General features: G+C 43.4%; 2 protein-coding genes across 2 annotated transcripts; one reads left to right on the top strand and one right to left on the bottom strand.

Annotated features, from left to right (window-relative positions):
• Positions 1–319: 319 nt before the first annotated feature.
• Positions 320–4,586, bottom strand: LOC148836426 (uncharacterized). Its single transcript, XM_088913674.1, has 5 exons — positions 4,502–4,586; positions 3,711–4,031; positions 2,178–2,444; positions 1,280–1,432; positions 320–927 (listed from the first exon to the last, which is right to left on the bottom strand). Exons 2-5 carry the CDS (start codon positions 3,967–3,969, stop codon positions 719–721), a joined length of 888 nt encoding a protein of 295 aa, XP_088769800.1. The 5' UTR covers positions 3,970–4,031; positions 4,502–4,586; the 3' UTR covers positions 320–718.
• A 637-nt stretch (positions 4,587–5,223) lies between these two features.
• dnajc28 (DnaJ heat shock protein family (Hsp40) member C28) lies at positions 5,224–10,217 on the top strand. Its single transcript, XM_088913762.1, has 2 exons — positions 5,224–5,336; positions 8,892–10,217. The coding sequence occupies exon 2, from the start codon at positions 8,925–8,927 to the stop codon at positions 10,053–10,055; it is 1,131 nt and encodes a 376-aa protein (XP_088769888.1). The 5' UTR covers positions 5,224–5,336; positions 8,892–8,924; the 3' UTR covers positions 10,056–10,217.
• Positions 10,218–11,015: the final 798 nt, after the last annotated feature.

Here is an 11,015-nt window from a genome sequence, read left to right as displayed (position 1 = left end):
ATCTTTATTTAATAATTCAAAGAGGTCTTGCAAGCGAGATGTGATTTAACCCTAATTCAACAGATCTCTGCAAAATGTGGTATTTACTAATTTGAGAAGGTAATAACCTTCATGATTTTTTTATAAGTCAGCCTTTTCTCATTAACTTTCATTTTAACACTATTGTCATATTTAATTTGTAGTGTTTTGTATTTCTATCAAGTTTTCAAATATGATTTTTGTAAATCTTATTGACGTTTTCTTTCATTGTATTCAGAGAACTTTAGGATTGCTTTGGCATGAAAGGCACTATACAAATAAAGCAATAAAGATGACAGTATTTCAAGTCTTTCCATTTAATCTATTCACAATCTGTATCTGAGATGAAGAGAAATCAAACCAGAGGAATTATGGGAGTGAAGCATAATTAAGCCTTACTGCACATTATTTAAGATGGGCAAGAGTTGGTATGGAGAGCTCCAGTAATACAATCTGATCAGGGTGAAAGTAGGCTGTGTGAGAAGCGAGGAAGTCTGGTATCACATTTTTCGGTTTGAGTCTTCTGCGGGGTAACTCTCTAAGAACAGACAAGCATCCCCCTGCCCATTGATCCCCGGTGCTTCATCAACTCATAACAGGTTATCAAGGGTGTGTTCTGGTTTTCCAGCACATTAATTAATTAAAATCTAGTACTCCTCTCCATGGCTCATGGGAAGCAGTACAGAGGTTGCAGAGGGGTTCAGTGTAGCCTCTCAGCGCAGACTCTGTGGGTGTCCGAATGCAGCAGGGGTAGATCGGGGGCGAAGAGGAGCTCCTGTCCAAGGGCAGTGTCTTTCAGGGCAAACAGAGTGACTCCTGACTCGTATGCTGCTGGGATCACAATGTGCGTCATTCTGGGGGCCCCAGTCTCACACTCCTCTTCCTCACGCACCATCTGCCTTACCTGGCCTGCCACAGGACACAGTACATTGTGAGACACAATACTAGTAATCATCATCATCATCATCATCATCAAGTGCAAGCTTCACAATATGAAAAACACTACCTATGAATTGAACTCCATGGCAGAAGTGATAAATTTAGTTTCTATTAGAAATGTAAAAATTTAATTAATTAATTTAATTAAATTAAGAAAAGTACAAAAGCATTATAAAACTGGCAAGGCAGCTTTAAAGAAGGGCCTAGGACAGTCATTAGTAACACTCCTGCAGGCCGAAACAGAAAAAAAAAGTAAAGATGAAGTTTGAAAGACAGACTGACAAATGGAGAAGCTAACAGTCAGGCCCTGGGCTCTTCTCACCTGCCACGTCTAGAATGTCCCAGCAGGGGTCAGTGTGTCCCTGAGGCAATACCGAGACCGGTGTATCAGCTGTCAGCCTCTGCAGGACATCCTCTCTCCTCACCAACAGCACTGAATCACTGCACAGACGCTGCTGCACCACCTGAGCGCTCACTGGAAATATACACACTGATCACAGAGAGGCTCACTGGAAATACATACACTGATCACAGAGAGTCTCCCTGGAAATACACACTGATCACAGATCAGGCTCACTGGAAATACACACGCTGATCACAGAGTCTCTCCCTGGAAATACACACGCTGATCACAGAGAGTCTCCCTGGAAATACACATGCTGATCACAGAGAGGCTCCCTGGAAATACACACACTGATCACAGAGAGGCTCCCTGGAAATACACACTAATCACAGATCAGGTTCACATGAAATACACACGCTGATCACAGAGTCTCTCCCTGGAAATACAGACGCTGATCACAGAGAGTCTCCCTGGAAATACACACACTGATCACAGAGAGGCTCCCTGGAAATACACACACTGATCACAGAGAGGCTCCCTGGAAATACACACACTGATCACAGAGAGGCTCACTGGAGATAAACACACTGATCAGAGAGTCTCACTGGAAATACACACACTGATCACAGAGAGTCTCAGTGCATTCAGTAATTGATATTTAATTGAAAAGGGTCTCACTGCAAGCACACATTGATCAGAGAGGGTCTCTCTGCACACACATAATGACTCAGTGCTGAGTCAAACGCTGCACTCAAACACTGACTGAACATGATTTCAACCTTAAATCCTTTACAGAACAAACAGAGAGAACTAAAGAAGAAAAACAGCGGTGTCTCAGGGACAGGCCAGTCAGTTCCCACCACTGCAGCTCACTCACCCACATCCAGGGGGTTGGTCATGTAGACGGCATTGGGTGTGACGCCAAAGATGAGTTGGTGGTGCCAGGCATCGGGCACCTCCTCACCCTCGGGCACTGCCAGCTGCATGTTCATGGTGGCAACAGGAACAGCACCCTTCCGGATCCAGGAGGCCAGCCAGGGGACCAGAGCCAGCTGCCGGGATGGGTGGAGTGGGAAAAACCGGCCCAGCACCCGTCCACCACTTGCCCTCTCCGCGCCCTCCACCAGCTGCTGGTGTGTGGCCCCTGGAAAAACACACACTGATCACAAAGGGTTTCACTGGAAATACACACACTGATCACAGAGAGTCTCACAGGGAATACACACACTGATCACAGAGAGTCTCACAGGGAATACACACATTGATCACAGAGAGTCTCACAGGGAATATACAAACTGGGACAGCAGAAAGAGCTACACAAGCCCTCAGCCCTCAACCCTGAACAGCACAGCATGGACTGCAACACCTGCAGACCCAGAGGATCAATACCAGTGGTTCCAACCACATCCTCAGTTACATTTATGGTCTAATTGTTTTATAAGCTGCATAACTGGAATATAAATCCAATTAAGCTCCAAGGTGGTTTATAGTTAACTGTACCTTTAATGCCTTGTGTAAACCTGCAAAAGACCTTAAGAAAAATCCTATCTGTGTCTAATTTAGAAAATAATTAGGTTAATTGTCTAATTGAAGATTCAGGTCAGAACAAAGACTAGAAGACACAAGGCCTTCCAGCAACAGAGTCTGAGACTCCTGGTTTATAGGACTCTTTAAATCTGCAATATATTAAGACTTGAGGGAAGGCAATGATCACTTCCAGTCAGCTCTCGTAAACAATGAGCACAGGGTAAATGAACACTAACAATCCTCTGCCTGTGAAGGTGCAGCTGTTCCTACTCTGCACTGGTACACCAGGACTGTGCCCAACACCTCCAAATGCAGCTCCTGTCTCTGGGACCTTGCAGTTTCCAGGCTCACTGTTGCTCAGTGCTCAACGTTCCACACTCTGCCGCTGACAGACTGAAGGCACAGATCACAGACCACTGGGAGGCGCTGTCCCACACACAAGGACACGGCATCACACTCAACTTGGGGCTCTTTTAAGATTTTTACACTTTTTTGTCAGTTGAATTCAGTTGAGGCTGTTGCTTCAGGATGATTTCCACAAAATTGAATATGAAGCTGGACAAGAGTAATAAATCCCCCCCACGTAATTAGACTCGTTAATGAATTAGCTGAGAGCCTGGATTGGGAGCCTGAAAGACTGCAGGCACTGTGGCTGACACCCCTTGCTCTTAAGAATGTATGTTCTAATGCGAACGTGTTCTGGCAGACAACACGTAATAAGAACTTGTGCGACCTGTTCATGAGAACGTGAGAGCTAATAAACAATCGCGTCTGGGTCAGCTTCTTTCACAATGTCCGTATTCAGTTAGTATTTTGACTAACGCCTAGAGGCCACTTTAAACCTTATCCGCTGTCAGTACTGAAAAAAAAGGAAAGCTCGTACCAGCCTGGCTCCGGGAGAGCAGATACTCCGGGAGAGGGGCCTCGTTTTGACGCAGGCGTGTCTGGACGCAGCGGTCCGCGTCCTCGGGCGTCACGCTGATCCCCAGGACCTGCAGCACGTCCACCACAGCTGTAGCCCCACATGCCGACGCCCCGATCTGGAGGGTCTGCCGCTGCACGGCCTCGTCTATCGTCCACAGCATCGCGGCAGCTCCCTCCTCCCCCTCACTGTTGTATCCATTTCCCCCGTCCAACTCCATCCCCACGGGGCTATGAAGTCCAAGCCAGACAGCCAGCCCAAGTGTGGGAGTAGAGCCCAGCACTGCAGAAACAGACACAGTGGTTCATGTGTTAACACCAACAAGAGCACTTTCAATTCTGTAAATACGGTAACATGAAGATTCAGTTTCTAGTTGTCAGCAAAATCTCTGTATGCTGATTTGGGTGGTCTGTAAAACCGGGAGTAAACCGCTCTTCATATAAAATAACTATTCTTAATATAATTCATTGAAATAACATGCAAAGACGTTGCCGCTATTCAAGAAGTGTTTGAAATCACAAACCAGACGAGAAAATGTTATTTTTATATTAATTTATTATGTTCAATAAATGTACTGAAACCCAGTTAATTTAGTTATCGTAAAACAAAAATGTTAAGAGTTATGAGGCTTCGAAAATAGTATCCCTGAGTAACTTCTGACACTCGTTCAAACAAACGTGTTCATCGGTTTCGTGGCCTATCGATAATGTGTTTTTTATTTCTGCAGTAAATCGGGATCAACAGAAGTTCACCTCTGTCTGCAGATCATTTCAGATCCATTACAGTCCCAACAGCAATCCTGAACCGCTCTTCTGCTATTTTTAACACACAGCTGTGCTTCCTGTGTATTCTTCCTGCTTCGCTCTCATTGGACAGGGTCTCCGTCTCTTGATAGGCTAAACTAGGCATTACGTGGAATAAGTGCCTTGAGTTTGAGGGTCAGGAGTAAGAGGGCGTGGTTTCTTATAAAAAAGTAAGAAATAATAATAATAATAATAAACTTTATTTTATATAGCGCTTTTAAAGGTGGTTTCTCACAGCGCAACTTCTCAAACTGGAAAACAGTTGAATGAAAGCTTTAGAGGTACGCATAAATATAGAAAAAATGATTTGGGCTGAAAATTAGTTTTAAAACAAATACGTTTAGAAAAAAGTTGCAGTGCTCATATAACCTGTGTTTGTTATTTATCGAAGCGAATCTTCAGTTTACTTTTTGTCATATAACTGTACCTTTTCTGAATATGTATACATGCCTAACATTACAGATGACAGAATGTTGTCAATATTCCCGTTTATTAATTTATGTAATGCAGATAGAATAGTGCTAGGCGAATCACCGTTGACTACATAGACCACAATTCTACTGCAAGTGTTACGATGTACTACTAATCCCATAGCGCATTAAGGACAGATGAACTACATATCCCGCATTGCACTTTTACATAACAAAGTCGAGCGTTTTTTTTCTTTTTATGTTTAGGCAATTGGCACTTTTCTAGGTAATCGATTCAGAAATGGTGTGAACATAGAAGACTGGCTTTTTGTGAGCGAATCTGAAGCTCTTTGTTTTAATGCATTTCTGACAAGGTTAGTTGACAGCGGTCTGTTTTACCTTCGTCTTTCTGACTTTTGCACCTTTAAAGGCACTATTTTAGGAAATCACAGTACACTGAGGTCAACCATAGTGGTAGAAACCCTGTGTTTCGTTATTGCTCGTTATTGTCACTACTGCAAAATATAACGTGTCATTTGCTGTTACGTTCTTGAGATATTATTTTATGAAGTGCAATACTGTCGTGCAGTACCCGGGTTCTTTCTGCATTTTGTGAACTCTGCAAGCGCTAATTATGTAACAGTGAAAACTAGATTTTCATTATGATGTACCAGTACTGATTGCTTTGCGTATTTACAGTTACAATTTTGCTTTAGCAAATAAAACTAGTTTTAATCTTTACATTTCCGGTTCTGTAGGCCAGTTGAGTATCGTTTTAGCATTTATGGTACTATATTATTCAAATGGCAATGCAGCATATTGGGGGTTACAGTATAAATCTACTTAGGTTTTAAGGATAGGTATTTGCCGAGTAAGTAGATAAATTAACAAACAGCTCAGCAGACATGAAAACCAGGTGTCTCACTGACCTGTGAGAGTGGAATTTAAAGGGATCTTATTTCTGGCATTGTAGGATCAGCAATGGAATATCACAGGGCAGACAATCCCAAGCCCAGTCCTGGATGAACGTTGTCTTTGATTCAGTTTGATATCTCCATGTCTGATAACAGTATTATTCCCAGCTGTATGTGTTTATCAACAAGCAATTAACTAGCAAGAGCTGTTTATTCAGAAATGACAGCAAGTTGAGGAGAGTCTTTTTGAAAAGTGTCTGTGCTGAAAACAGCTGTTTTAGATAGATTAGACTTTATTGATCCTAAAGGGAAATTGATTAAATTTTAACCTGTCAAGAACGGAATTGGAATAAAAACCCACAGAAACGCCAGCCCTCCAAGGACCAGGATTTACCATCCTGGACCCTGCTGAACAGGAAGGCATCAGGTGTGCAGCTCAATGTCATATTCTTTTTGGGAATGCTTTTAGGTAGTACAAAGGCACAGAGGTGAAAACTGCTGCCTCACACCTCCTGGTTTTCTTTAGGGTCTCCTGTTTTTTTTTATTTTTTTCTGGTAAAATTAACTTCATTTCACAATAGACATCTTACAATGAGGAACAAGTAAAGGTTTGTTCCACGCTGAAAAGAGAAGAAAGGAAACACGACATTACGGCTTGTTGTGTTTCCTTTCTTCTCTTTTCAGCATGGAATTAACTTTTACTTGTTCCTTTGCAGCCTACGGATGCTGACGCAGCTCCCTACGTGAGCTATCTTACAATGAGTACACATTCTAACAAAGCCATGCGATCTCTACTATATTACAAAAAGTTCTTAAAAGGCGAGTGTCTTTTCTCAATCCGAGGAAGTGGATGCTAGGGCTACTTATAAAGTGCATAATAAAAGAGTTCCTCCAAGCCCTACCACTTGCTGTTGTCCTCTCTGTCCTGGCTCTGGAACTGCAGTTGTCCAGTCCTCCCACAAGAGCTCAAAGGAATAGGGTTTTCCTCTTTAGTCCCTGTACAGTCTTAGGCCACAGCCTCCAGCACTCCTTTGCCGTGGAGAAACCCCATTTGGCGATGTCGCATTTCACCCTTCCTTTATTTTTCAAGGACACATCTGGATTGATTGGCATCTCTTAAGTGATCCCCCTACATCTGTGTGTGTGGATGAGCTTTGAAATGGACTGTTATCCCATCTAGGGTGTATCCTGCTAGGCTAGGCTCTGGCTCATGACAAAAAAAGTGGTTATTTAAAACCACTGTAAAATTGGTAATATGTTTCAACATGTATAAACCAGAGTCTGAATTCCTGAAATTGTACAAGCGTAAAGATTTCAGGAACCATGAATTCCAAATTACATAAACTAAGTTGTAAAATGAGACTGCAAAACTAAGTTCAAATAGATTTTTGATTCCTTTTGTCAGTGATGCAGTCTGAGCAGCATAATTAAGCCTGTTTATTTTGTTGTTCTGTGACATTGCAATACAGTCCTGAGCCCCCAGAGGGCAGTAAAGCTCGTCATAGTTATCTGTCAGCAGTCATCTGTTTAAATCTTTAGAAAATACCTCGGATTAGCAAGGAGCAATTAGCCACAAACACCAAAATTATACTTGTGTCACAGCTTCTTGTAATGTGTGTGCAGGTCATTTCTTACCTGTGGGCTTCTTTGGAATAGAATTGAAGGCATTTCATCAGGCAAAGGATTAGAGCATTTAAAATTGCACAAAGGGTTGGAGGAGTGTGGAACAACCTACCCACGCAAGCTGTTGAAGGTGATACTCTGGATATACCCTGGATTATTATACGAAAAAGCTGGAACAGATCTTTGGATCATTTAGCTACAAACTTCTACTAGGGACATCTGAATAGCCTCCTTTTGTCTGTAACTGTTCAAAGTTTTTAGGAGTGTTCCAGACCAATTTATCAGAAAACATGTTCCATGCTGGGAATGTGAAAAGGCAATCAAAATGCAAGAAGAACTAAAGTTCCCAAATTAAAAGACAAAAAAAATGTTTAAAGCGATATTTCTTCTGATCTTTCCAATTCTGTGGAAGAGAGCTATGTTTTTTTTAACAATGATTTTTTCTGTTAAATGCAGGGATTATACTGTAAGTATAGAAATAGGAGTCACATTCCCAATATACTACTACTGCTAATAATATAGTTATACCCGCTAAGATTCTGTTATTAAGGTAACATTTTTAACAGATTGAAATTTGTTTTTGGCATGTTGTTTGCAAGAAACACACATACACACGCCAACAACTATCCATTACAATCCTGTACAGTTACAGGATTAGAATACTGTAAATATTCATGAATACAAATGCATTCCGTAAAATATCTATAGCAATTTTTATTTTTTTCATTAGATAGTTTGTGGTAATGGGAAGAATAATTATAGCAATTGGGAGTATCATAAGATTTCATGTTTTGTCATTGGTGTGGCTTGAAAAGAGACTATATCAAAGTCTTAAGGCTGGAGGACTTAATGGATTGAATTACTTTTTGACAAAACATGTTATGAAAAACTCAGAGCCCTAAACATGATAAATGAAACCGGATGGGAACAGTTTGAGTGGGGAGCTGCATCAGCATGTGTTGACTGCAAAGTACAAGCTGAGCATAATTTTAATTCTTAATAGGAGAAAAATTAAACACTTACATTTCAGCATGGAATTAGCTCTAGATCATAAGACTGGTAAAAGTAGACTAGTGTATCCTTGACTCATCCATGCCATTGTTGCAGATTCATGTGACATGTTTCCTTTTAATGATCTTATCTCAGGTTTTCATGATAATTTTTTTCTTGTATTAAATCTTGTACAGTACTAAATTTCAGAGGCACCAAACACAAAATAGAATGATGCTACTGGATGTGAGTTTTGTTATACAACTTAAAATGAATGAAAATGCTAATGTAAAACAAATATTCTTGTCACGGTACGTCTCGTACGAGGTGTTTGCCTATTTGTGGCTCCCTTACTCTTTTCATGATTTAATTAATCTGATTTTCTTCTGTCTTAATTGGCAGCTGAGTTGCTCCTCAGCTGGAGTGTCAGTGAGGATGAGCTGCTCCTGGCTGCTGTGGCATCCTGCCCTGGAGGTCCACAAGGCCCTGTTGCCCTCCCGATGCCCCCCTGCCCGCTGGCTGGCTAGTTACAGGATGAACCCCAGCCTGCAGGACAGTTACCGCCTGCTGCAGCTGTCCAGGGAGGGGGGCAGCAGCCCTGCCGAGGTGAAAGAGGCCTACCTACAGCTCGCCAAGCAGTACCACCCTGATAGCGGTGCTCTCTGTGCCAACCCACACAAGTTCTCCCAGCTGGAGGAAGCATACCGAGCCGTGTTGGCACACCTGGCGCAGCAAAAGGAGAAGGCGCGCCAATCTGGGGAGAAAGAGGAGGAGGAGGAAGACGGCAAGTCCAGGCTGCAGGCGCCGCAGCACAGGCAGTACCTCAGCTTTGAGGGGGTGGGCTTGGGCACGCCCAGCCAGCGGGAGCGGCAATACCGTCAGTTCCGAGTGGACCGGGCCACGGAGCAGGTGCTGGACTACCGTCGCCGGGAGTTTGAACGGCAGGCGGGGGAGGAGGGCGCGGTGATGGCTCAGGAGGTGCGGCGGCGCAGCCGGCAGGTCAAGATCACGCAGGCGGTGGAGCGGCTGGTGGAGGACCTCATCCAGGAGTCCATGGCTAAGGGGGACTTCAGCAACCTGCGCGGCGCGGGCAAGCCTCTCAGCAAGTTCAGCCACAACCCCTACGCCGACCCCATGACTCACAACCTCAACCGCATCCTCATCGACAACGGCTACCAGCCAGAGTGGATCGTGGCGCAGAAGGAGATCCGCGAAACGGTGGAGAAGCTAAGGGCTAGGCTCCTGGCGTTGCGCGGCCGGCTGGGGGACCCCCTCTCTCCTGCAGAGCAGCAGCTTTGGCAGCAGGACTGTAAGGCCTTTGGCGAGGAGCTGGCCAAGCTCAACAAGAAGGTGGACAACTTCAACCTCATCGTACCCTTGCTGAGCCGTCAGATGGTGCACTTCAACCTAGAGAGGGAGCTGAAGAGGACCCTGCACGCTGACCAGGAGCTGAGAGCAGAGAGGGAGAGGGAAAAGGAGAGGGAGAGGGCCAAAGCTGGCAAGTCTCAACACACCAAACCCACCAAACCAGGCCTTTTCTCTTGGGTGCACAGTCTGCTCAAATAAACACTGACCAATCCTCACATACTGTGGTTCTGCGTGGGTGTAAAAGATTCAGTCCGAAAGCGTGGTCTGATACTTGTGGGTCATTGTAAGGTCATTATATTGTTTCGAGATTTTATGTGCACTTTCGTGGTGAATTCAAATAAACCTTTTAATATATTAAAATTGTCTTTCAATTTCAATTTTACATGTGCTTTTTTATCCAGAATCTTTCTTCACAGGTGTGTATTCCTTTTTTTTCTTGAAGACTGCTGTCCTGGTGTCACAAGTGTCTTCAGTGTCCGGATAATAGGGCTATCACATTGGTTTCTGCTTTAAAATCATTTGCCAATGCTTGCCTTTCCTCCAGCCTTTGTTCTTTGGTTGCAGTGGCATCAAGCAGTCTGTATTGTTTCTTGTATCACAATGCTTTCATAATTTCCACATGCTCCTCGGGCGTTGAAGTTCACAATTTAAAAGGGATGATAACTTCCCAGTCAGCGGGATCAAGAACAGAAGGGTCCATATACCTCTCTCAGTATAATATCTATATTTTCTCACTTGTCTTTATCCGCAGACGATTTAACAGGATTTGATGGTTTCTCCAAGACAGTGCATGTGCATTTTGGGGGCAAATTCAAACGATAAGCTGATCATTCTGAAAAAAACAAACTGCAGTCACAAACAATTATACAGCCTTTTAGAAAACATGTTCACAATAAGGAACAATGAGTGGTAACAACAGAGCAGAAAACTAGATGGAATGTAATAAAGTGATGCTTTCTATAATGTTTGCTTGACCAGTGCACCTCTTACAGGAAGAGATATGAGCTGTTTAATGAAGGATACAGTGGTTGTCTGTGTGATAAGAAGAGACTATGAGCAATGCAGGCAACTCTGTGCAGTTCCCCAGGCCTGCCACTGTGAAATGGCTTGGTGCTCTGTGCTGTCATTGTGTGTGACTGGCGTCTCCAGCTGGTGCTG

Source organism: Atractosteus spatula, chromosome 4 (assembly GCF_055471065.1).
Source record: "Atractosteus spatula isolate fAtrSpa1 chromosome 4, fAtrSpa1.hap1, whole genome shotgun sequence".
In the NCBI taxonomy this organism is placed as follows: Eukaryota; Metazoa; Chordata; class Actinopteri; order Semionotiformes; family Lepisosteidae; genus Atractosteus; species Atractosteus spatula.
This window is presented reverse-complemented; position numbering and strand designations above follow the sequence as displayed.

What these genes read in the sequence shown, in the direction of transcription:
- LOC148836426 (XM_088913674.1), bottom strand. Translation starts at nt 3,969, where the DNA reads ATGGAGTTGGACGGGGGAAATGGATACAACAGTGAGGGGGAGGAGGGA. An exon ending in GCTCTCCCGGAGCCAGGCTG is followed by an intron (nt 2,445 to 3,710) that starts GTACGAGCTTTC and finishes GTGTTTTTCCAG; the next exon opens with GGGCCACACACCAGCAGCTG. An exon ending in GACCAACCCCCTGGATGTGG is followed by an intron (nt 1,433 to 2,177) that starts GTGAGTGAGCTG and finishes GTATATTTCCAG; the next exon opens with TGAGCGCTCAGGTGGTGCAG.
- dnajc28 (XM_088913762.1), top strand. Translation starts at nt 8,925, where the DNA reads ATGAGCTGCTCCTGGCTGCTGTGGCATCCTGCCCTGGAGGTCCACAAG.